Raw genomic sequence first — 27,861 nt, 5'->3', positions numbered from 1 at the left:
AATAATGAAAGAATTCTTTCATGAAAAAACTTTAGCAGAATGTTTCATAAGCTTAGATGGAACTTTTCAAACTTCTGAACTTCAATTCTATAAAAAGAAGTAATGCTTCTGATCCAAGAAGAATTTTAACCCCTGGGCTTTGGTAAGTATGTGATTTTGGCTGCTCTTTAATGTTTTTCTAAAAGTGTACTCCGTAGAACTTCACATAAATTCTCAGACTTACTCTTTTTGTGTGCTTCATTATGTACCCTGGCTAAATGCTCAGAATGTAAGATCAATTCCCTTTGGATCTCTCTTTGGATCATCTCATATAGATGAGAGCATCAGTCTTCTTGTCTCCTAAAGTATTAATATATTATTTTCTTCCCTTTTCTCCCATCCTACCATCCTTTGACTTTTTATAAACAGTTTAATTCTTGTTCTTAATGTTGTTAATCTCTTTTTTACATGTGAAATCATGTAAAATATATTTTTCTATTAGCTATATCACAAAAAAATCAAAAAGCAAGATAGTTATACTTCAGTTTACACCTGGAGTTCATAAGTTCTCTTTCTTTCTGGAGGAAGGTAGCATTTTTTTGTCATCATGAGCCCTTTGGAATTGTCTTGAATCATTGTACTGATCAGCGTAGCCAAGTCTCTCACAATTGATAATTGTTATAATATTGCTGTCACTGTGCACAATGAACCTCCTAGTTTTACTCACTTCACTTTGTATCAGTTCTTAGATTTTACCATATTTTTCTCCTGAACCCTCCCTCATCATTTTTTGGTAGTATTCCATCACAATCATACACCACAATTTGTTCAGCCATTTCTCAATTGATGAATTCCTTCAGTTTTCTTTTTTTCTTTTCTTTTCTTTTTTTTTTTTTTTTTGCTACCACAAAAAGAGCTGCTATAAGTATTTTTGTGATTACATGTACTTTCCCTTTTTCTTTGATTTCTTTTTAGTACAGACCTAATAGTGATATTACTGGTTCAATACTCTTTCGATATACTTTCAAACTGTTCTCCAGAAAAGTTGGAAAAGTTCACAACTCCATCATCCCCTCCAGTATCTATCACTTTTATGGAGTGGTACCTCAGAGGTATTTTAATTCACATGTCTGTCATTCATAGTGATTTAGAGCATTTTCATATGACTATAGATACCTTTAATTTCTTCTCAAAACTCCCTCTTCATATCCTTTAATCATTTATCTATTGGGAATTTATTTTTATAAATTTGACTCAGTATCCTATATATTTGAAAAATGAGTCTATAAAAACTTTTGATATTAATTCATTATCTATCTTTTATCAAAATGTTGTTTAGTTACCTTGATTCTCTCTAATTAGGCCTATTTTTGCTTTTGATTTGTCCAAGTTCATGATTGCTGTCCCCTACCTTTTTTTTTATTTCAGCTAAAGCATAATAGATTCTGCTCCAGCTATTAACTTATTGCTTATAGCCTTTTCTTGAACTAAAAAATAAAATAATAATTTGTAATCCTTTTTTAAAAGACTCCATATCTTGCAGGTATATAACTGTAATCAGAATATTCCAGAAATACACACTTTAAAGAGTCCTCAGATGACCAAGGGGAATTAGCATAATAATTACTCACAGTAGGTAGAGTACCTTACTAGATTCTTATTGCTATCATATAACTAGGCCCCTGACAAAATAGTTGGAAAAGTTAACTCCAGTAAACCATCCTCAGTAACCAAAGTTGTGCCATTATCAGAGACAGTTTTATCTTCCTTTATCAAGAGTATTTGTAGCATCAGTATCAGAACTAGCACCTAGTTTTGTGTGGTTTCTATAAATAGGAGCTAACCAGCTTAGCTTGGATGTAGAGAAATCTCTTCAAGTCTTTTCAAGAATTAAAAGATGTTAATTGATAACTATACAATTGCCTTTTTTCTGCTTTTCTATCAATACCCTTGTTTTTAAAGGCTGAAAGTTTCACAATACTTTTCAAAATATTATGTTCTTTTGTTCAGTTTAATTCAAGTGTTACAAATTGACATTTGTGTTATGAATAGTTCTTCAAAGGGTGCTGATTTTTAAAACTTAGGTATCAATAAGTCAACTTTTGGACAGAGCTAATAATAAACTCATAATCACATTTTTCTGCCAAAAAAAAGTAATAATAGAGGTGGTATTGCTACAGGGATAGAGCCAACTAGAAAATATTTCCCCTTACATCTAATAAATTGAGAGGCCAAAAATTGAGCATTTCAAATGTGAAAGAAGAAAAATGGGAGATTTATAGACCAAAATCTGAAATTTAAGTATTGGAATTTAAGTTTTTTTGGTTATCCGCCAGTTTTTCTTACCATAGAGTGCCTGGGAATTAAAAATGTGAAAGCTGTTTTTAGTGAGACCGGAAAAAGCTAGTGTTTGAAAATAGTAAGACCTGTTATTGACTATATGTGGTCATTGGTTTGGCATGGTGCGGGTGGCTTCCTTCCTCTTCCCATTTAAATCTTTTGCTAACTTAGTGTACACCACCAAGTTTATTGACTAATACTTGTTGTTTTCTTTTAAAATTGTTATTCCTAGGATATTTTTATGCTATTGTCTTGCCAATTACATAGTAAATTATAATGCAACAATAATTAAATCATTTTCAGCCTTATGTATCCAAAAATGGAAATTATTAATTTTTTAGCATAAAAGTTCAGTTTAAGGGATTCCCTTGAGTTAATCTCAATGAACTTTTCCTTCTAGGGAAATAGAAATTATAAGCTTATGGGATACTTTTTTATGTTCCTACAAAGATGAAAAAAGAACTCATTTATTTTAGTATTTCTCAAACTAAAAAAAAAATAACATTTCCTTCTCTTCTTTATTTCAGAGAGTAAAATTTTAAAAACATTTCTTTTTCCTGAATATTTTATTTTTTGCAATTTATTTATAATTATATTTTCCTATATTTGCATATTATATGCAAATTGCAGAAAGTAGTATAAATCTTAGAACAGTATTTGTTCAATGAGTCTGAAATAAGTAAACAAATATTGAATACCTATGATACATCGTAAGATATAATACATATACTGAATGTGTAATAAAAAAATACAAGTAAAACATTTATTTTTTGTTTTTAATTCAGACTGCTATTCTCTTACCTTCATTCTCAGGTAAGCTTAGTAAGTGGTAGGCTAAAGCATACAATTGAATCTAATAAAATGAATTTCATTAGGGATAAATATGAAGATACACATTGTTTCAAAAAAAAATAATTTCACAAGCACAGGGTGGACCAAGCATGATTATATGATAGACTGTCTAAAAAAAGATCCAAGAGGTTTTAGTGTACTTCATGTTCAAAATGAGACAGCACTAGTTTGGAGCTTTTAAAAACACTAATGCAACTGTCTTGCATTAGAGGAGATTTCAGATAGGGGAGGTCTCTGTATCCTGCCCTGGCTAGCTATATCTTCTTCATTTGTAGACCACGCAGTTAAAGAAAGAGGATGGATGATAAGCTAGAATGTTTCCAGAAGAGAAAAACCAAGATTGTGAAGGGCCTTCAGTTGATAAACTGTGTTGAAGAAACCAGGAATGTAATTTGTTGTGAAGAAGAAAAGATCAGAGGGAGTGAGTTTGAAGAAAAATCTTCATTTAAAGACTTGTCATGTGAAAGACAAATTGACTTTGCTTGCTTGCAGAGGATAGCCTTAAATAAAGTGTGGGAGATAAATTTAGGCTTGATAGCAAGAAAATTTTCCTAATACTTTGAGTTATCCAAATGAGAATAAGTTACCCAGAATTTACTGGGTTCTCCCTCAGTGACTGTCTCCAAGTAAAGAGTTAATGGCTCCTTGTTTGGAATATTTTAAAGGAGATTCTGTTCATATATGGATTGGACTAGATGGCTACTGAAGTCCATTCCAATTCTAAAATTTTGTGATTCTGTGAGAGCCTTTATAGTGTCATTTTGCTTTACAAAAGTAATTACTATGAACTATATACCATAAGTTACTGCATCTTCTACTTTTTTTAGTCACATATATTATTTTTGGTACCACTTGCAAAAAGTAAACATCTTCCCTCTACCTTAAAAGAGCCCATAATGGATATGGAGATTATTTTCATGAAGACTTTATATGTTAGAGACTTATGGTGTGTTCTCTTAATGTTTTCTTAATGACCTTTATTAATAAATAATAAGGTCTGAAGTTAAATATATATGTTATTCTTCTTTCTTTAGATGCCTTGGAAATCAAACCATCCACACTTTTAAAACTGTGTCACCACCAACAGAGTCCTTCTCTGTGTATGCTTGATCTTTTCTATCATTTTTCCTGTCTTTCTTTTCTTTACTTTCTCACTTCTTCCATGAACAGGACTGGGACTGTGATGTTCTAAATATGGGAACTCTACTGCCTATTTTAGTTTTTTAAAAAAGTTTGTTATTAAAAATCTTTGCAAATCTTTTCTTCATTTGTTTGTTGTTCTCCTTCCAAATCATCCTTAAATGCCCTCAAGATTACTTTGCTTAGTTGAGTCTCAAAGCTTTCTTTACTAGTTTTTTTTCCCCACTACTTTCTGTTTTGAGACAAGAACAACAAAAAAGAGGGTTTTTTTTTTCTGTCACACCCTTCAAAGTGGGTGAAATTTAGAATATTCTTTGTGCTCATTTCAAATGTGACTTTAAACTTAGGCTAGCACTCATTGCTTTCATAGAAATGACCATTTTATATTTTAAATTTACTTTTAGATTCCCTTGGAATCATCTATGGAATGCCCTTCCCAGCACACATACAATCAGTTAGCATTCTTAAACTCTTTGTCTTGAAATTACTTTTCCATTGTGAAAAAAATTTTTTATTAAAAGCATTCCCTAGACTTATCACTAATAGCACCTAAGCTTCTGCAAGAAGTTCAAATAAGAAATGGATCTTGGATGATACATTATGATTCCTAATTTTTGACAAAATCATTGATCCTTTATGGGTAATTTTCTGCCTTGAATATTTGTTTTTGCATCTCTCTAATTAGAACCTCATTTCCAAGATACATAAAGTAACACAAATACAGGGCTTCCTAAAAGTTTTAGTGCAATTTTAAACTGACTAAACTTAAAACTTGTGAGATACCTAGTGTGTGACCAAAAGCCATCTTGTGAATTTCAAAAGATACAAGTGAACTGTTTTCAAAAGAATAATTGTCAACAGTAAGCAACCATATCAAAGATTTCTCCAAGTCATTAATAAAGTACAAATCATAGTATCTCTGAAATTGCATCTCATTCCCAACCTTCTGACAAAGATGATAAAAAAAGAAATAATGTTAATTAATGAACAATTGTGGAAAGACAGACATACTAATAAAATGCCAGTGGACATATGAATTGATCTAACCATTCTGAAAAGCAAGTTGGAATTATGATAAGCAAGTAATTAATATTTCCATAATTTTGACCCAGTGATCCCACTACGAAATCATATGCCAAGAACTGCAAAAATACAAAGTTCTACTTTCTGTGGTAGCAAAGGATTGGAAACAAAATAAATACTCTTCAAAAGAGAATGGATAAGTAAATTATATAATGTGAGTGTAATGGAAAATTCTGCCCTATAAGAAACAGTAAATATGAAGAATACAATGAAGCAAGGGAAGATTTTTGGAGTGATACAAAATGAAACAAATAAAATTGACTGCTCATTAAATATAATGATCAACTTTAGCCTTGGAAAAAAGAAAAATTATCTCCCTCCTTTCTTTGCAGAGATATGGTACTATGGCTGTAGATCATTGCATATATGGTCAAACTCAATTTCTGTATTATTTTGTTTTGCTAAACTGCTTTCATACCACCACTGCTCTCCACAAAAACAAGAAGACAGTTATATTTGTAAAAGGAAGGTGATAAAAACAAAAGATAACAATAGCTATTCCAAAATTTTCTGCCTTGTAGTTTCCCAAAAATTTTTTCTCCAAAAAAATTTACCACTTTCCAAAACTTTTTTTCTAGTTCTTCAGTTTCATTCAATTCTTCTTGAAAAGGTTTGTATTTCATTGCTTCACTAATGTGAAAACTCAGAAATATTCTTCAATCGATTTTAGCTTTATTGGTCCTTGCAAATTTAATTTTCAGGTTCAGATTTAAAAAATGTCATTCTTCCCTATTATCTTGACAACATTTTTCACTTGTTTAATACATACTTGTAGTTAGAAATTTTTTACTGGTCTAATTAATATCTTACCATGTTTTCCTTACTTGGAATTAGTTCTTTCCTTTATTAAATGAATTGGGGTTCCCCCCCCCATTTACCAGAAAAAAACCCAAAACATTATTTATTATGCCAAGGTTGTAATCCTAATCTAAGCACTGTCACTTTCAATTCCTAGTTTTGTCAAGAATTTTTTTTACTATCCTGCTTAAGATAAGTTTCACATTTTAAAGATATTTTGATATATCCTTTTAGTCTAAAAGCTAAGGGTTCAAGTTTATTTTTTAATAGATTATGATTGTTAACATTATTTAACTCTGAAATTAGTATCTAAAAGCAAAAACATTACTTCAAATAGGGCAACACAATTTTGTTGCCTTGTCTCTCTAAACCTTCTCATTGTAATATAAATCATTAGATTCATCTTTTGATATATGTAGAGTATACATATCAGGGGCAGCTAGATGGTGTAGTGGATAGAACACTGTCCCTGAAATCAGACCTCAACCTCAAACCTTAACATTTCTTAGCGGTGTGAACCTGGGCAGGTCACTTAACCCCAGGTGCCTCAGCAAAAGACAGAGACAGAGACAGAGACAGAGAAAAGAAGAAGAATGAGACATAGAAGATGATGATTGATGACAAAGAAAAAAAAAAGAAGACAATGATAACAACGAAGAAGAAGATGATGATGATAACGATTATAGCTAATGACAGATTTGAACCTGTGTGTTTAGATTTGAATGTATTTGTTTAGCAGAAAGAGCAAACTATTGTTATATGTTTTTCTCCCATTAACATGTAATGCATGTTAATCAGGATCATGAAATAAATATTTGTTGATTACTGATGATTAGAGTTATTAAATGATCTTTTTGTTATTCATAGGAAGTGCATATGGCATAAGATGAAGCCCATGTGTTTGGCCAGGTTATTACTGGAAACACAAGGAACAACAATCTAATAGGGGAGAAAGCATGCAAAAAATATGTACAAAGTAAATAATATACAGGCGAAATGGAAACAATTAAATGCAGCCAGGTACTAGAATTAAGAGAGATTATGAAAGTCTTCCTGTAGAAGGTGAGTTTTAGTTGGGACTTAAAGGAAGTCAGGGAGGTCAATGGTCAGTATTAGAAACAATAAAGATTGATAGAGTACCCACCCTGAAGTCAGAAGGACCTGAGTTCAAATGTGGTCTCACATTTGGTCTTACATAACAACACTTCCTAGCTGTGTGATCCCCGGGAAGTCACTTAACCCCAATTGCCTCAGGAAAAGAAAAAAAATAATAAAGATATTTATCAAATACCCACCAATAAATTCATAAAACAATCTGCTACTTATTTCACTACATAACTGAATATACTTGACATGCCCCAAACTGCTTTTCTACACAACATGTAAGTTGAAGTTGGAATTTCACATAGCATTTAATAATCTAACTAGAGGCGTCTCATTGTATATTTTCCTTTTCTGCCCCCCAAACCATATTTTATACCATTTTATATTCCATAATATGAATTAAAATTTATATCACTCCATGACAGTGGGAAGTAGGGAAATTTCATTTGCATTTTAGTTCTCATAAAACCCCAGAAAACTTCCACAGACAAAACGTATGTTGAACAGTATAGTTTAGCTCTATTCTTCTCTCTAAGATTTTACAAACAAGTTATTCTTTTTTACCAGTATTTTCCTTGGCCACCATATATCTACATTTGGCAACTGAGTAGTGCTTACAAGTGAAGGATAAAAGCAAGCTGCTGAAGGAGGTGCTAGATTGCCAGAATCGTTCTGAAGCTGTGCCTTGCCATCCTCAAGGAGACCTACAGTCAGAACATTTTAATAACATGCCACAGAACATGGTAGAAATCTTGAGGTTTGAGCAGAAAAAACTGTAAAATCACTTTGAAGAATTTTTTGTTCATGCTTATAATGCCACCAAGAATAATAAAACTTTCTCTGTTTCATACTGGCTGCTACTGGGAAAGGACCATATTTGCCTTTTGAGTTGTGTTTTGGATTTATAGGAGGTGGAGAAGACTTGGAAACTCACTACCATTATTTTGAGACCAATTGAAGAAGTCTTTTCTTTAGCTTACAGTCGCAGGTCAGAAAAAACTTAGAAACATGCAATAGTATATAAGTTCTCTAAATTTGATGTCAAGAAGTCCAGCCAAAGATCTGAGGCCTTTATGAAATCTTTGGATCCTTGGGGAAAAAATAATATAGCAGAAAAATAGAATGTCATCTTCCTTATTCTCCCTTTATCTGCTCTAGGTAGGTAAAAGATTGAAAAGTTTGCTAGTCTAGAAGATAGCTCTGGAGAATAGTTAAGGTCCTACAGAGACAATATATCATAACTACCTGTTACCATAGAGTAATTAATTGAACTTCCTTTTTACAGGAAAAATAGAGCAGGGCCTCTTAAACTTTTTCCACTCACAGCTCCTTTTCTCCTGAGAAATTTTTACATAATCTTGGGCATATAAGTATATTAAATAGGCATACAATTCAAACATTTACTTATAACAAATCATAATTTCATGATCTCCATTAAATGACTCCATATTGCACCCCAACCAACAATTTAAGAAACTTTGCAATAGAGAATCAACCAAGCAGCCCTAAGAATAATTTGTCTACCAGTTGTAAAGACTTTTGGACTCAGACAAATGACCAATATGGAGACTATCCGGATCACAATTCAGATGTTGCAGAAATTGCATCTTCATCTTTTCTTGTCCATCAAGCAAAACTAGCCCAGCATAGTAAATATCTTTGCCCTTGGCTTAATACTAAATTTGATTAGAGGATATACCTGATCAAGAGTGAAAAAGGCAGCACTGGAAATTCCTATAATCAATTTAGGCATCTATGAGATTGATACTTCAAGCCAGAGGGTCTCAGGATATTATGGTTTCAGAACTGAACTTTGGAATGTCCATATTATATGATTTGAAGTGGTGTTGACTTAAGAGGCTCCAGGAACAATGAAAGATAGGCATCAATAAACATTGATGGAGTACATATAATGTGCCTGTGTAACTTCAGTCTGTAATATGAATAAAAAATCCAGGTCTGGAATGCAGTAGATAACAGTGCTGTGCATATTGTGTATGGCATTTGGCCTTTGTATTTTGATTACATTAGGTACTTTTCTCCTATGATTTAAGTATTACATGTGACCTGTATATCTAATCTACATATTTTACTTTGCTGTATTGTGCTATGTATCACATGTGGTTTGTGAATTTATTTAGCTGGCAACTTTAATATATGGTATAACTATGCATGTTATGTGTCATCATTCCCCTAATCCACATAGATGATCTATGTCATGCAACTTTGGTAAGGATATTATATATGATCTATCTGCATATATGCTTCATATTTAGTAGATTAGTAAATATTTATTTTGATATGCACTTATAAGCTGTCAATATGGCATGTAACATGAAATGGAAGGCCGAGGTATGTAAGAATAAGAGTGTGTAGAAAGATACAGGAGGAAGAAATTTTTTTCTTTGGGGAATGATGGCTCTGATTTACTAGGATTTGAAGAAGAAGATTTAAGAGTTTGTATACCCCAGAATTCAGTTCAATTCATTTCAGCTAGCATTTTTAAATTTCTCTTAATGTGCTAGGCACTGTGCTAGTAACATAAAGCCAAAAAGTAAAGGTTATTACCCTCAAGGAGTTTACATTCTATTGAAATAGCATATACATTAACAAGCATATCTAAAATAAATGCAAAATAGTTTTATGGGGAGTTAAGTATTAGCTGCTGAGAAATTGCAAAAGATTTTAATGTTAGAAAATAAATTAATATTTAGGACTCCAGGTTATAATACTGAGGTTGAAAAACCCTTTTTTAACCTCTTCCCCAGATGACAAGGGAAGGGAGTATTTAAGTATTTATTATGAGCCAGGCACTGTGCTAAGTGTTTTACATATATTATCATTTGATCCATACATTCAGAAGTTAAACTAAGTGCACATGGAGCAAGTGCTCAGCACTCCATCTCTTTATTTCCCAGAAGCACAAGTTCTTCTCTGCCATAAACCTTTTGTAGTAAGTGCTTAATAAATATTTATTGATTATTTAATTCATTAATTGACCCCCTGAGGCTTGAATTTCAGATGAATATGAGTTTTCTTTTGATTTAGGCTGTCTTTTCACTATCCAAAATCTATTTCTTGTTTTTGATTTTTAGACTCTTATCAGATATCTTCTTTGTTCCACACTTAAATCTCTTAGATAGAATATATATGCTTTTGATTATGGTGACCTAGCAAGGATATTTTAGGCAATTATTGTCATACATAGATATACACATATCTAATATATATATATATATGTATACATATATATATATACTTTATATATTCATATACCTATACACACACATAGTGTCTGTATGTGTGTGTATATATGTATACTTAATAATTACTTGATTTTATTTATTTCTTCAAACATTGTCTCTCTGGTGTTGATAATCACTATTTGTCCATTATATTATAAATAAAATTTAACTTAAACTATAGAACAAAAATTTTAATTCTTTCTCTACCTAAACTCCCAAACATTTAAAGTGTACTGCAGAGAGCAAAATTCAGGTGGGTTGGACATGATGAATCCCAAAGTTATACTTGCCTAAAAAACTTTTATGGAGAATTCACATAAGACAAACATTCACTTAGTGGTCAGAAAAAGCAATGCAAATGATGTGAGGCTAAAATTCTTTTTTTTAATTACTTATTTTTATTAAAGCTTTTAATTTTTAAAACTTATGCATGGATAACTTTTCAACATTAACCTTTACAAAACCTTGCGTTCCAGTTTTCCTCCTCTTCCCCCCCCCCCCACCAATGGCAAATAATCCAATATAAATTAAACATGGTAAAAATGTATTAAATCCAGTATGTGTACACATATGTATACAATTATCTTACTGCACAAAAAAAATCAAATGAGACAGAAAAAAATGAGAAAGAAAATAAAATGCAAGTAAACTACAATAAAAAGAGTGAAAATGTTATGTTGTGATCCACACTCAGTTCCCACAGTACTCTCCCTGGATATAAATGGCTCTCTTTATCACAAGATCATTGAAATTGGTTTGGATCATCTCATTGTTGAAAAGAGCCACTTCCATCAGAATTGATCATTGTATAGTCTTGTTGTTGCCATATATAATGCTCTTCTGGTTCTGCGCATTTCACTCAGCATCAGTTCATGTAAGTCTCTCCAAGCCTCTCTGAAATGATCCTATTGGTCCTTTCTTACAGAACAATAATATTCCATAACATTCATATACCACAATTTATTCAACCATTCTCCAGTTGATGGGTATCCACTCAGTTTCCACTTCCTTGCCACTACAAAAAGGGCTGCCACAAACATTTTTGCACATGTGGGTCCCTTTCTCTCCTTTAAGATCTCTTTGGGATATAAGCCCAGTGGGAACACTGCTGGATCAAAGGGTATGCACAGTTTGATGACTTTTGGGTCATAATTCCAAATTGCTCTCCAGAATGGCTGGATGTGTTCACAATTCCATCAACAATGTATTAGTGTTCTGCTTTTCCCACATCCCCACTAACATTTGTAATGATCTTTTCCTGTCATCTTAGCCAATCTGACAGGTGTGTAGTGGTATCTCAGAGTTGTCTTAATTTGCATTTCTCTGATTAATAGTGATTTGGAGCACCAAAAAGGAAAATTTTAAAGAAAACAGAACAAAACATTATCTTGTGTGCCCAGAAGAACATCAGAGAGGACTCAAAATTTATAACAATAAATTTCAAAAAAGCATATATAATAATAGTATAGATTATATATTTATGACTGTCCATCTTTTCTTTGTAGGTTATTCTTTTGTTCTCTGTTTGCACTTTCAAACTTTTTCCCCGTTTCATTCCCTCCCCCACTTCTCCCAGACAGACTACAGTTAAACATGGGTATATGTGTGTGTATGTGTGTGCATACACATACAAATATGTACTTCTACTTGCATATAAACACACACACATATATATATATACACATACACATTTACCATATCAATGTTAATATGGCTGATATATAATATAGATTTCTTTCTTGATTGAATCTTGAAGTTTGATTTTGTCTAAGATCAATTATTATCAACCCCACTTCCCTTCCTCTTTATCCCTTTCCCATTAATCTATATAACTTGTTCCATTGACACAAATCTATATACCCCTCTATACTCTATCTTATCCTATTCCCCCCATTTCTTTCATATTTAATCTATTCATAATGTGGATAGGTTTTCAGAACTACCAGCCCTCCTTCCCCCCTCTAATGTCTTTTTTATATCAAATTTTCTATTAAGTTCATGTTTGGTTGAGACAAAGTCCTGAAAATTGAACCTAGCCCTGGGGTCTTTCTTCAGGTCTTCTCTAATTGTCCCAGGAGGACTCTCCCTGTTCGGCCCAAGTCTTATTTGTTTTTCACTGGACTATGTTCATCTTGGGGTGCAATTGATTTTATTTGTGGGGGGAATCTGAAGAGCTTGGAATTTTCTGACCTATCCCACCATCTTCCCCAAACCAGAATTCTTAATCAGCTCATTCTCTCTGAGACTGTCTTGATTAGCATAGTTAGACAATTCTGGGACCTGGTCAGTTCCACCTGGCCCCTCCTTGATCCCTCCCTTACCTCTCCCTAATTCCTCTCTTTTTTCCCCCTTATACTTAGATCTCACCTTTTATTTCCCACTTCTCTCCTGAGAGCTTAAAAATTGTGGTTGGCTATATAAGGATGCTTTTTTTTTTTAATTAAAGCGTTTTATTTTCAAAACATATGCATAGACAGTTTTCAGCATTCACTCTTACAAAACCTTGTTGTTCAAATGTTTTTTCTTCCTCCCTTTCCCCCATTCCCTTCTCTACATGGCAAATAATCCTATATCTGCTAAGCATGTGCAATTCCTCTATACATATTTCACAAGGACATCTTCAAGGTCTTACTGAAGAACTTTAGAATTGAGTGCATGAATGGGAGACACTGGCATAGGAATGTTCAGCATAGCATGCCCTCATTAAGGAAGGTGCTGTGCTCAAAAGAAATGTGAGTTATGCAGATTTGGAAAATCCACCCCAAATGTTCACATGGACTATTTGTTTCCAACCTATGGTATAGGATTCTGAGTTTGTGTTGGTCTAATAACTCACAGTTGGCCAGACTGTAATTTGTAAAGAAGTGTCATTTTGTTTCTCTTTGAAAACAAAGAACACCACCCAACAAACCAGAGCAAAAACTAAATAGCCAAACCTTTTTTATAACAAAGAAAACTTTTTATATATTAAAACTTATTATTTCTTTTACTCTGAGGGCAATAATTCAATGTTTAAGTTTTATGTCTAATTTTACACAAGATACTTTATTTTTATATCTCATTCTTGACTTTTGATAATAAGTGTTTATTTTTTGCCCTTTTTTAGATGGGTACTTTTAATTTGGTATTTGAAAGTATATTTGAAAATCTGTCATGGCAAAGGATAAATTTGTAAAAATAACATTAGCATGATTATTAGTTATACCAGATGAATGAAGTTTTAAGCTACTAAAGGAAGACTTATAATTACTAAAAAAAAAAAAAAAACTTCACTATTACATGAATTGGATGATAAATTAAGATAAAGTGAACTTCAAAAAATCAAAGATTTCTAGTTATGTCAACAAAGAGAATGATTAAATACTAACTCTGTTACCAAGAAGGTAAATACTAGCATTCAATTATGTGATAATTGTGTTATTAAGGATGTGTATATGCCTGCAATAGACAAATCTCACAAGAAACAGTAGACTTTCCTTGAAAATGTTCAGCCATTCAGCCCTCTTTATAGTGTCCAGAAACTGGAAACTGAGTGGATGCCCATCAATTGGAGAATGGCTGAATAAATTGTGGTATATGAATATTATGGAATGTTATTGTTCTGTAACAAATGACCAGCAGGTGATTTCAGAAAAGCCTGGAGAGACTTAAATGAATTGGTGCTGAGTGAAATGAGCAGGACCAGAAGATCATTATATACTTCAACAACAATACTATATGATGATCAATTCTGATGGACGTGGCCCTCTTCAACAATGAGATGAACTAAATCAATTCCAATAGAGTAGTAATGAATTGAACCAGCTACATTCAGTGAAAGAATTCTGGGAGATGACTATGAATCATTACATAGAATTCCCAATCCCTCTATTTTTGTCTGCCTGCATTTTTGATTTTTTTTCCACAGGCTAATTGTATACTATTTCAAAGTTTGATTCATTTTGTACAGCAAAATAACTGTATGGACATGTATACATATATTGTATTTAACTTATACTTTAACATATTTAATATGTATTGGTCAACTTGCCCATCTGCGGAAGGGGGGGTGGGAGTGGGGGAAGGAGGGGAAAAGTTGGAACAAAAAGTCTTGCAATTGTCAATGCTGAAAAATTACACATGCATATATCTTGTAAATAAAAAGCTATAATAAAAAAAAAAAAGAAAATGTTCAGCCATTAAAGAATCTGCATTGATCTTATCATCATTTGATTTAAGACTGCACATATTCGTATTCAATGAAACCCTTCTTAAAGATAGTAAGTATATCCAAAATGGTCAAATTATGTTCACTAACTTATTAATACAGAAATGTAAACAAATCAGCCAAAAGAAAAAAAGGAAGTGAATCAGGACAAGTATGTGACAGGAGGGGTGACCACATTGTGGTTAGAAATATTTCAGATGTTTGATATCATTTATGCTGATAACTCTCTTCAAATTTATAGTATAAATTTATAATTTAGGTGATCTTAGAAGAAGGCCTTAGAACTTAGAGGCAGTTTCTTGAAAATGACCAATTGTGACTGTATACAATTTTATTGCCTGATATAATTTTATTCTTTAGTACTAGATTTATTACTATTGGATATTTAACCATTGTCCCTCACACTAAAATTTCTTATCCAATGTCCTTTCTATATATCAAAACCAAACCTAGAAGAAAAAGGTAATTATTTTACATTTTATTTTCTAGATACCTAATTCTAATATCTCTTTATGTTTATGTCAAGGATATGGTTATGCACAAGACATTAGGTGTAGCTAGGTGACAAAATGGATAGAATTCTGGACCTTGAGTTAGGATGAAATCAACTCAAATTCTGTCTTCTTACATTTACTAATTGTGCAACATTGGACAAGTTATAAAACCTCCATTTGCCCTAAATTTCCTCATTTTTAAAATGGAGTGCTTACCTTCCAGGATTGTGGGGATCAGTGAAATAATAATTGTGAAGCACTTGTCACAGTGTCTGGCAAATAGGAATATGTAAATATTAGTTATTATTGTTATCATCATTATCATCACTTTTTTTGTCTCATGGACTCCTTTGGCAATCTGGTAAGGCCTTTGAAAACTTTTTCAGAAAAAAAAGAGTTTTACAAGTGTAAAATATTTAGGATTACAAAAAAGTCCTATTATATTAAAATAATTATCTTTTTTTTTTTTAGAAAAGACCCTAGCTTCACTGACCCTAGCTTAAAAACTCTTGCAAATCTAAACCAGTCAGCCCATATTCAAGCCGTGTTTTTCTTTGACTTTTAGATTCCTTTGTTTCTCATAGGAATATTTTGATGATTAGGAAAAATGAAATGAGTTTCTCCAAAGTATCTAATTGTGTCTATTGAGATTAGCTTAACGTAGACCTACTTTCTATGCTGCTTCTCATTTGTCATTTGCCATTTACCTGCTTTCATATTTATCACATGTACTGTCGTTCCACTTCGATTATAAACTCTGTAAGGGTATGGATGATATCGTCATACTTCTTTAGATCACTAGCATAAAACATAGTATAAATGCTCAGTAATTGTTGAAGATCATGCCTTCTAATGGCAGATATCCTTTAGCGTTCTATCCTAGTTCCTTTTCTTTTTTCTTACAATACTGCTTCATTTTATAACTTCATTAGCTCTCATGGATTTAATTACCATTTCTTTGCTGATGATTCTCAAATCTTACCTTTCTCTCAAATTTTTAAGGCAGTAATCCTGCTTTTGTGATCAAGTCTAATAATTTGTCACTATGTTATTTGATGAGAGACTATTTAAAGGTAGACAATTATTAATAAATTAATGAATAACCACTTCCTAAGCACCTACTATGTGTTAGGCATTGGACTAAGCATGGAGGACACAAAAAGCAGCAAAAGATAATCTTTGACCTCAAGGAGCTTACAATCTAATAGGTGAGACAACATGCAAACAAAAAAAAATATATATATATGTATATGTATATGTATATAAAGCAAGCTATATACAAAATAGAAAATAATTAACAAAAGGAAGTCACTGGAATTAAAAATGGTTGGAGAAAGCTTTGTGTAAAGGGTAGGGTTTTGGCTGGGACTTAAAACAAGATAAACAGATCAGTAGTCAAGAGTGGAGGACAAATATTCTAGGCATGAGGGACAGCCAGAGGTAATGACCTGACTAAATGGAGGATGGACTGGAGTGGGGAAGAGACTAGAGGCAAGAAGATCCACTAGCAAGCAATTGAAATAAACCAGGCATGAGGTGATGAGGGCCTTCTCCAGAATGGCAGCATTGTCAGAGGCAAGAAGGGAGCACTTTAGAGAGATATTGCAAAGATTAAACTGGTAGGCAAGGTTGGTGAGGAGTAAGGTGAGAGATAGGGAAGAATACAGGAAGACTCTAAAGTTGGGAGCTCTGAAGGACTGGTCTTGCCCTTACAGTAATAGAGAGGGTGGGAGATAGGAAAAGTTTAGGAAAAAAAGATACTAAGTTCTGTTCTGGACATACTGGATTTAAAATGTTTACTAGACATCTAATTGGAGATGTCAAGGCTTGAGATGTAAGTTACCATAGCACAATTCTAGATCTGTTTCATTGCCTTTAATTTTTCAACTTCCCCTTTTGTTTCACACCAGCACCTAAAAACTATTATTGAATTGTAGCAATCTAGTTTAGAAAAGCTATCCAAGTTGATTGTTTTGTTTGATTTCCCCTAAAATCATGTGCTTTATAATTGATAGCTTTGTTAACTAGTCATTGCCTCTTATTATTGATTCAACTTAATTAATTTCATTTGTTCATTGTGCTTGTGGAAATGAAATTAATTAGAGTGCTATCTTGTATTAATTTTAATTCCAGAGGTTGGAGATTTAAAGGAGCTGCAGACGCTAGACATTTCTACCAATCGTTTATTAACTTTACCGGAGAGGCTTCATATGTGCCTTTCTCTGCAGTATCTAACTGTGGACCGAAATCATTTATGGTGTGTACCTCGTCATCTTTGCCAACTTCCTAGCCTCAATGAACTCTCCATGGCTGGAAATCGTCTTGCATTTTTGCCACTTGGTAAGTAATTCCATTTGTTAATAAAATTTTTATTAAAAATATTTCACTGTCTACATACAGAGTAAAGGTAAAAGGCTAGAGCAGAAACTGTTATGCTTCAGATGAAGTAAAAAATGTAGGGCTAGCGATCCTTTTCTCAGATAAAACAAAAGCAAAAATAATCTAACTAAGAGTTAAGGAGTGAAATTACATCTTGCTAAAGTGATGAAGTAATATTAATACTAAACATTATATGCACCAAGTGGTAGAGCATCCAAGTTCCTAGAGGAGAAGTTAGGAGAACTGTAAGAAGAAATAGACAGAAAAACTACTAGTGGGGGAGCTCAACCTTGCTCTATCAGAACTAGGTAAATCAAATCACAAAATAAATAAGAACTTTAATATATTTAACATGTATTGGTCATCCTGCCATCTAGGAGAGATGTGGGGGGAAAGAGGGGAAAATTTGGAACAAAAAGTTTGGCAGTTGTCAATGCTGTAAAATTACCCATGCATATAACTTGTAAATAAAAAGCTACTAAAAATAAAAAATAAAAATAAATAAGAAAGAAGTTAAGGGGGTAAATAGAATTTTAGAAAAGTTGGGAGAAAATTTGGAGAAAATTGAATGGAGATAGAAAGGAATATACAATTTTCTTGGCAGTACATGGAATCTACACAAAAAATTGACCATATATCAGAGCATAAAAACCTCAGAATCAAATGCAGAAAAGCAGAAATAGTAAATGTATCTGTTTCAGATCATAATGCAATAAAAATTATTCGTAATAAATTACCAGGAAAAAAAGTAAACCAAATATTGATTGAAAACTAAATAATCTAATCCTAAAGAATAATGGGTAAAACAACAAACCATAGACACAATAGATAATTTCATCCAAGAGAAAGACTAATAAGACAGCATACCATAATTTATGGGATGGAGCCAAACTACTTCTTAGGGGAAGTTTTATATCTATAGATATTTACTTACTTGCATAAAATAGAGAAAGAGAAGATCAATGAATTGGGCGTGCAACTAAAAAAACTAGAAAAAGAAAAAAATCTCCAATTAAATGCCAGATTTGAAATTCTGGAAATAAAAGGGGAGATTAAAAATATTTCATTATCTAGGTAAAAGAAGTTCATTCTTTGTTTTCTTTAAACACATTTAAATTGGTCTTTATAGTATTCAATATAGCACTATTATTTAACAAAGAAAGCTTATTTTAAGTCCTAAAACTTCCACTTTTACTGTGGAAGTATTCTTTTTATACCCAGAAGGCACTTATCCAAATATTCCTATTTTTTTAATTTCAAAAATATTTTAATATTAAAGTTTGAAACCTGTGACGAGATATAAGTATTTTGAAAGTAAAATTAAAATATTAACAATTGTAGTCATAGCTCATATATATAATGAGACTCAGAGTGGCATAATGTTTAGAATATTATCCTCAGAGCCAGGAAAACCAGGGTTCAAGTTCTACTTCTGAAACATATTGAGAGATGGAGACAGAAACTAAGAGAATTAAAATTAGAATTTTTTCATCTGGGAGGGCATCAATGAAATCATATACCTTGATGTAGTTAATCCTTTGTTTTTGAAGAGGACCTATGATATCACAATGGTGATTTTCTAACTTTGAGTGAATGGGATTTAAGCAGAAAAACTACACCAAGTCATCAGCCTCATTCTTTCCTTCAGAGTCATCAATCATATTCTATTTCCTATATGTTAAGACCTGTTTGAAGTGTGCTGGTCTTTTAAATGGCTGAGGAAACTATTGAGTTTCCTTGCTTTCTGAAGCATAAAAGGTCAAAGCCAAAGAATGTTAGTATCCAAAATCTTTTTGCGCTTCTGCCACCTTCTGGGAATGTAATGTTCTGGTTGGTTTTCTGGAGATCTCTGAACCAGCCTTTGTTTCAGCATAATTCACCACAAGAGTAACCAGGGATAAAGTAAAATTCTTTATTATCTCCTTTAAAGTCTTGTCTCCTTGCCCAGGGTTTGGCTAGCTTTCTGGAGGTCCTCCAGAATGTGTCTTGGTTTCTGTGGAGGAAACAGGAGGACTACCACGATGGTCTCTGTTTTGAAGTCTGTCTTACTCTGGGAGCTTGTGCTCTAACCTCCAGCCACCACAAAGGTGGGAGGTGGAATGAATGTCTCTCTTTGAGCTAGCACTTGAGCTCCTGGCTCCAGTCCTCTGTCAGCTCAGAGTCTGACTCTGGCTAAGTTTGTCCCACTTTATGTGCTCTATTATAATTAGATCATTTACAGTATATGGAGTATAAATCAGTCGTTATATCATTAGGGAACCATTATTTGTTGTAAGATTAACTCAGTCATACTGAACTAGAGTACTATTAATCACCATGCTAAACTAGATAACCATTGTCTTTATCAATTCCACTGAATTAACACCTTGTAAGAATTCTTGTTTCAAGTATAGAGTTCCAGCCCATTACATGGGAATGACTTACTGACCTAATATGGCTGGTCAATATGAAGAGCTGTAGAAGAAAATAGCATTATTTTGAGTTAATATCCTTTTAAAATTGGTTCTTTTAATCTCTTATCAATAGAATAGTTTTTAACGCATTTCATAATTGACAAATACTTTAGTTTCATTTTAATATCCAAATCTGAATCACTGGACTGAGTTTGAACTTATTCAGAATGCTCTATTCCTATCATATTTATATAACACTTTATGATTTACAAAGATTTTTACCTTTACATAACCTTGTAAAGTAAATAATAAAAGTACTACCAAAATTTGACTCCTCTTTTTATACAAAAAGCAATCAAAGATCTGAGAGACCCTTGTAATTTAACTTAGTTTACAAAATTCATATTAACCCATTTATTTGAATCCAACTCCATTGTTGACAAAGGATTTGGCTTATATTTTAAAAAAAAATAGACACTAATAAGAATTTGGCTTTCAACTAGAGAAATAAATTTCTTTTAAAGCACTATAAAGTACTAAGGTATTATAATCAGTGATAGAGACAAACTAAAAACTATAGCTTTTAAAAAAACTTCTGCAATTGGCTGTGCCATCTGCTAAATTACAAATGTCATGTCATGTGCCTAATAGAAACATATTATCCACCACAGATTTCTGTAAGTGATTAAATTTGACTGACTAAATCAAAGAACATAAACTGCTAGGATAAGCAATGCATTTATTTTCTTCTTCTTCTTTTTTTTAATAGCCTTTTATTTACAAGTTATATGTATGGGTAATTTTACAGCATTCACAATTGCCAAACCTTTTGTTCCAATTTTTCTCCTCCTTCTCCCCATCTCCTCCCCCAGATGGCAGGATGACCAGTAGATGTTAAATATATTAAAGTATAAATTAGATACACAATAAATATACATGATCAAACCGTTATTTTGCTGTACAAAAAGAATTGGACTCTGAAATATTGTACAATTAGCCTGTGAAGGAAATCCCAAATGCTGGCAGGCAAAAATATAGGGATTGGAAATTCAATGTAATGGTTCTTAGTCATCTCCCAGAGTTCTTTCACTGGGCATAGCTGGTTCAGTTCATTATTGCTCCGTTGGAACTGGTTTGATTCATCTCATTGCTGCGGATGGCCAGGTTCATCAGAATCGGTCATCATATAGTATTTTTGTTGAAGTATATAATGATCTCCTGACCCTGCTTGTTTCACTCAGCATCAGTTCGTGAAGTCTCTCTAGGCCTTTCTGAAATCATCCTGTTGGTCATTTCTTACCGAACAATAAGATTCCATAATATTCATATACCACAATTTATTCAGCCATTATCCAATTGATGGGCATCTACTCAGTTTTCAGTTTCTGGCCACTACAAAGAGGGCTGCCACAAACATTTGTGCACATACAGATCCCTTTCTCTTCTTTATGATCTCTTTGGGATATAAGCCCAGTAGTAACATTGCTGGATCAAAGGGTATGCACAATTTGATAACCTTTTGAGCATAGTTCCAAATTGCTCTCCAGAATGGTTGGATGTAATGCATTTATTTCATTGAGAACTGAATTATTTCACTAACTTATAAACAAAAAAAGTCATTTGAAAATTGAAATACAAAGCTCCAAAGATCCTTAAGTTGTCATAATAACTATTATGCTTTTTTATTTACAAAAGCATTTTTCTTTTTCTATGTGAATTGTTTATCTCTAAGGGCAATAAACTGGATCTATCATTGTTCCCTTGGAAGAAAAGAAACTTTTGCCAACACATTAAAATACTGGAAAAGATAAATTCTCTTAACCAATAGTTAATTTTCATAATTTTTTGGAAATTATTGTTCCCTAAGTAAATTTATTCAAAAAGTGAATTAAACAAAGACAACTTTTAGAAACAAGCAACCTTCCCAAGTAAACAGATCAAGAATGGGAATTATGTAACAAAGTAAAAAAAACATAATTTGACAGTTTTTTCTGAAAGAATGAATATTCCTTATTCTTTAATGACCATCTCATAGGGCAGGTATATATAAGCCCATGTTCAGACATTCCAAAGCCATATGCAAGGAGGAGATTGTCTTCATGCTTAGGAATGCAAGTTTGAGTAGTCATATGGTTTTTAGGTTTCCTTAGTCATGTATTTCCCCTTGATACTAGGAATGAACTTGTGAAGTATTGGAAATTTCTTTCAGATGCACAGTGTTCACACTGATACCTACTTCAGGTTTTTATTGGGATTATTTAACCTCCATTTAGCCCCATACTTTGGCTGCTATGATCATTCTTTTAATCTGCTGATGAAGGTATGCCTGCCAGAAGTTACTGCTTTTCTCATACTTGCAATCCCATACGTGCTCACACTCTTCACCTTAGCCAAATGCTCTCATTTATTTTCTTTACCTCTTACAGAGACTGTATAAGTCATGCTAGGGCTGATTTCTCTCTAAACAGAGATAAAAAAATAAAAAAATAAAAAATAAAAAAACTGTGAGCTTAAGGCAAAGAACAGTGTTACCAATGTCTTTCTTGATTCTTTTGCCTTCAATCTCTTCTTCATTTCCACAAAGTGACAGCTACAAAACTCCTCTTCTAAAGCCTCCCATACTACACCCTACTAATTCTTCTCAGAAGAAAACTTTGCCTCATACTTTATTAACAAAATAGAAGAAAAGCCATTTACTTTATATTCAGGTAAACAAAGAGATGGAATATTTTATTTTGTTCCATCTAAGAGGCCAGTGTCATTGAATCAAAGTGTATGTGATGGGGAATAAAGTGTAAGAAGACTGGAAAGGTAGGAGGGAACTAAGTTATTAAGAGTTTTGACTGCCAAGCACCATTTTGTATTTGATTTTTGAAACAATAGAGAGACATTGGATGTAGTTAGATCTGTACTTTAGGACAATTACTTTGGTGACTGAATGAAGGATAGGTTGGAGTTGGAAGAAAAGTGAAGCAGGTGGATTTACCAGCAGGATATTGCAATATTCCAGGCATGAGGTGAGAAGGTCTGCACCAGTGCAGAATCATGGAAGAAAAGAAGCCATATTTTAGAGATGTTGTAAATGTGAAATAAATTGGCCTTGGGAATGGTTAGATATAGGAGGTGAAAGATAGTTAGTTGTCTTGGATGTCCCCTGGGAAGTAAGCCCAAAGGACTGGAAACATGGTGTTGTCTTCAAGAATAACAGGAATGTTTGAAAGGGTGAGGGGTTTAAGGATAAAGAAGGTATTATAATGAGTTCAGTTTTAGACATGTTGAATTTAAGATGTATATTGGGCCTCCAGTTCAAGATGTCTGAAAAGCAATTGAAGTTGTGGTAGATAGAGAGCAAGAGAGTTATGGCAGGATTGGTTAATAGGGTAGTAGATTTGAGAATCATCAGAATAGAAAACCTAAATAAACCTAAATAAAAAAAATTGATAGATTCATCAAATGAAATAATATAGAAATAGAAGAGAACAGGGCCTTATGGAACACTTCTGGGTAGAAAGGCTGAAGTGGGGATATATATCCAGCAAAAGAGACTGAGAAGGAGCAATCTAATAGGTAAGAGAAGAACCAGAAGAGAGTGATGTCCCAAAAACAAAGAGTTTCAAGAAGAGAATGATCAAGAGTATCAAAGATCATTGGATTTTGAGAGAAGTCTCTCTGTACACTTCCATCCCAACATTCCTAGTTTTGGAACCATAATGAAAATCATTTTTGCTAGTGCTTCCTGAAAAGGGATGTCATTATTTTCCTGTGTAGTTCTTATCACTATTTCTGTAACTTTCCAAATCAATTATCCCCTTCCTCGCATGTTTTATCTTCAATATAAGTACCTTGGGGAAGGATTCTGGAAAGATGGTAGTGAAAGAGGTCAGAAAATTTCAAGCTCTCCAGATTTCCCTCACATTCAGAACAAATTCACACCTCAGAGTGAACGTAGACTGGTAAAAAAACAAAGAAGACTAGAGGCAGAACAGGGGTCCTCCTGGAACAAAACAAGCTAGCTCTGCAGAAATAGCAAGTAAGGAACCTTGGGGCTAGCTGGGTTTGGTTGGAGTCTCAGCTAGAAGAACAGGAACTTTCACTTTCTGGGTCATGAGAGGAGTTGAGATCTGAATCTGAGGCAATCTCTACTGCTTAGGAATTCTAGGCCCAGTTATGCTGCAGAGACACTGGGTGAGAACAGGGTTCAACTTCAGAAGAGGAGAATGAAAAGTAAGAAAAAAAACAACCACCAAAAAAAAAAAAAAAACCCTCTTCTACCTTGAAGAGTAATGTTAAATGGCTATCTGCCCAAGAAGAATTTGTAGAAGAACTCATAAAAGACTTTAAAAATCAAATGAGAGAGAGTGAGGAAAACCATCCAAGAAAACAAGAAGATTATGAAAAAAAATTAACCACCCAAAAAAGGAGATATAGGAGAAAAGGCTTTCTACCCAGAAGTGTTCCATAAGGCCCTGTTCTCTTCTATTTCTATATTATTTCATTTGATGAACCTGTCAATTCCCATGTGTTTATTTAGGTTCTCTATTCTGATGATTCTCAAATCTACTTAAAGAAGAAAATAATTCTTTGAAAATTAGAATTGATCAAGGGGAAATTAGGGAAGCTATAAGAGACCAAGAAATAACAAAAGAAAATAAAGCATGTGAACATATAGCACAAAATGTGAAACATAAATTGGACTATCTGAAAGCTATGACCAGAAAAAGAACCTTGACCAATAAATAGTACAAGAAATAATCGATGAAAGTTTTCTTAGAGATCAGCAGGATGATTTTAGAAAAGTCCAGAGAATTTGAATTTTGAATTTGAATTTGAATCAGCATGAACTGATGCTAAGTGAAATGAGCAGAACCAAGATTTCATTGTATATGGCAACAGCAAGATTATATGATGATCAGTTTTGATGGATGTGGCTCTTTTCAACAAATGAGATGATTTCAGGTCAGTTTCAATGATCTTGTGATGATGAGAGTCATCTACACCCAGAGAGAGAACTTGGGAATTGAGTGTGGATCACAACATAGCATTTTCACTTTTTTTTTTACTGTTGTTTGCTTGAATTTTATTTTCTTTCTCATTTTTTCCTTGTTAATCTGATTCTTCTTATACAGAAAGATAATTTTATAAATATGTGCCTATATTAGATTTACATATTTTTTTTTACCATGTTTAATATATTGGATTACTTGCCATCCAGGAGAGGGAGTGGGGGGGGGGGGAATTAGAATACAAGGTATAGCAAGAGTCAGTGCTTGACCCTTGTGAAAAAAAAGCTTCAATAAAAAAAAAGAAAGAACACTGAAATAAATAGATAAATGTAACTGGGAAAAATAGAAATATTAAGTTTTTTAATTTTTAAAAAAGAAAGTTGTGTTAGAACAAGAGAGAAAAGTAGAAATAGGGAAAATCCACCAATTGCCACCTCAAAGAATCCTTTGTGGAAAATATATAGTAATATTACAGCCAAATCTCAAAATCCCCCAGCCAAATTTCAAAATCCCCCAGATCAAAAAGAAAATTATGCAAGAAATAAAAATAAAATTTTTTAAAAGTTGGAACTACAATTAGAATTGTACAGAATTTAGCAGCCACAATAAAAGACCATAGGTCCTAGAATATATACTGCCAAAAGAGCAAACCCTACAGCCAAAAATAATATATCATGAATAAAAAGAATGACATTCAATGAACTTGCAGATTTTCAGGACTTTTTCTCAACCAAATTTGAACTTAATAGCCAATATCAATGATTAATTTCAAGGAGTTCATTGTGGACAAATTATGTGTTGTGCATAAAAATTCACATTTAAGCTTGACATCAGTAATTGGTAACTCAAAAGAAATATTGGGGCAGAGTTGAGTATGATCTGATTCTAAAAAGCAATCTAGAAAAAGGTAAAAATATTAATTCTGTTTTACAAATGAGGTACAGAGAAAAACCCATATAGAAGCATTAGAGTGGGGAAGAGGGATCATAGTTTTGAAAATCTGTTTACATCACAAATGTATATCTCTTATTTCTTTTTTTTTTTAAAGTATACATCTCCAAACAGTTATTTTGCTGTACAAAAAGAATCGGACTCTGAAATAGTATACAATTAGCCTGTGAAGGAAATAAAAAATGCAGGTGGACAAAAATAGAGGGATTGGGAATTCTATGTAATGGTTCTTAGTCATCTCCCAGAGTTCTTTTGCTGGAAGTAGTTGGTTCAATTCATTCCTGCTTCATTGGAACTGATCTAGTTCATCTCATTGCTGAAGAGGGCCAGGTCCATCAGAATTGATCATCATATAGTATTGTTGTTGAAGTATATATCTTTTATTTCTTATCCCTGCTCTCTTCTACTTTAATTCTGCTCTTTAACTTACCTTACTATTACTCAACCCACCTATGATTCTCTCCCTTATTTTTTCCCTCACCCTTTCATTCTTTCTTACCAGTACCATTAAGATAGATGTCTTTTCCCACTGATTAATCTAAACATCTTTCTGTATACCACCTTATCCTATGTTACTCTTCCCCCCTCTCTCTATCCCTTTCCCATTAATCTATATACCTTGTCTCATTACCATTACTCTACATACCTTTCTATACCCCCATATACCTATCTTTTATTCCTTGACTATTAATCTACACACCTTGTCCTACTGACATAAATTTACACATCCATCAGTAACCTGCCTTATCCTATTCCATTCCCCCTTATTTCTTTATAGATTTTGAATGGTACTATACCCTTCATGGTATACACACACATACTCACACACACACACACACACACACACACACACACACACACACACACACATTTAGTGTTTCCTATTTAACACATTTGATATTGCTAAAACTCAGTTATGACCCTACACTTGCCTTGGCTCAATAAATTGCAGCAGCTCCCTCTTTCCTTTAGGATCAAATTGAAACATTCTTTTATAGATGAGGAAATTGAGGCAAATGAGGAAACAGGCAAACAAGTGACTTGCCCAGCATCACACATCTAGTAAGTGTCTGAAATCAGATTTAAATACAAAAAAAAAAAAAAAGCTTTTCTGATTCCATGCCCAGTGTACTATCTGTTGCCTCACCTATCTGTCTGTAGCTTTTGATTTGCCCTAGTTCTCATTCTTTTTATCCTAACTCTTGTTTATACCTAACAATGACTTGGGAATTTTTCCCCAAAATTTTTAGTATCCTTATTTCACCTTGTTACAGCTCAGAGGTATCAAACCATATTGGTTATTATGCTTTCTTCTAGCCTCTCTTAGTTCTCCTAATTACAGCCTTTTGCCCTGAAATCTGTAGCCTGGAAATCTCTGTTACTTACTATCCACATACAAAGATAGAGACTTATCATAGTAATAGCTGGTGTTACTTGAATGCTGTATAACCATTCTGTAGAAACTTGTTTTGCTCTAAAAGATATATTGAGGGACCTAGACTGCTGTTTATAGTTATCTGTAGTTTAATAATGTTTTTTAGTGTGGCTATTTTACATGAAGGTGGCTCAGAATATAAGAAGCCTAATTCTTAATGTGGCAGGATCCTTCCTTTTCAGCAGGGAATAAAATCTTACAGATTATTCTTATATTCCTTGAAGCCCTCTGTAGCTGTAGTGGTATATTGTTAGACTTGGAAAAAGAAAGTCTTGGTTCAAATCCTATCTTAAAAATATAAGTTGTGTGACTGAGCAAATCACTTAAGTCCTCTTATATTATTTCTGTCTTTCTTAAAGGAGAATAATCATAATAAAACCTATTTTACAAGGTTCTTCTGAGAATCAAGTGAGATGTCTAGAAAGTGCTTTGCAAAGTCCAAAACTTTTTATAAATAT

General features: G+C 33.0%; 1 protein-coding gene across 1 annotated transcript in view; it reads left to right on the top strand.

Annotated features, from left to right (window-relative positions):
• LRRC28 (leucine rich repeat containing 28) overlaps positions 1 to 27,861 on the top strand; it is a 183,212-nt gene that overhangs the window by 83,342 nt on the left and 72,009 nt on the right. Inside the window, exon 6 of the mRNA XM_051981023.1 lies at positions 17,376 to 17,582. Within this exon, the coding sequence (XP_051836983.1) occupies positions 17,376 to 17,582 (207 nt within the window). The remainder of the gene's footprint in view (positions 1 to 17,375; positions 17,583 to 27,861) is intronic.

The sequence above is a fragment of the Antechinus flavipes genome, chromosome 2 (genome assembly GCF_016432865.1).
Source record: "Antechinus flavipes isolate AdamAnt ecotype Samford, QLD, Australia chromosome 2, AdamAnt_v2, whole genome shotgun sequence".
Classification (NCBI taxonomy): Eukaryota; Metazoa; Chordata; class Mammalia; order Dasyuromorphia; family Dasyuridae; genus Antechinus; species Antechinus flavipes.
The sequence above is the reverse complement of the archived record's forward strand: the minus strand, read 5'-3'. Positions and strand labels throughout refer to the sequence as shown.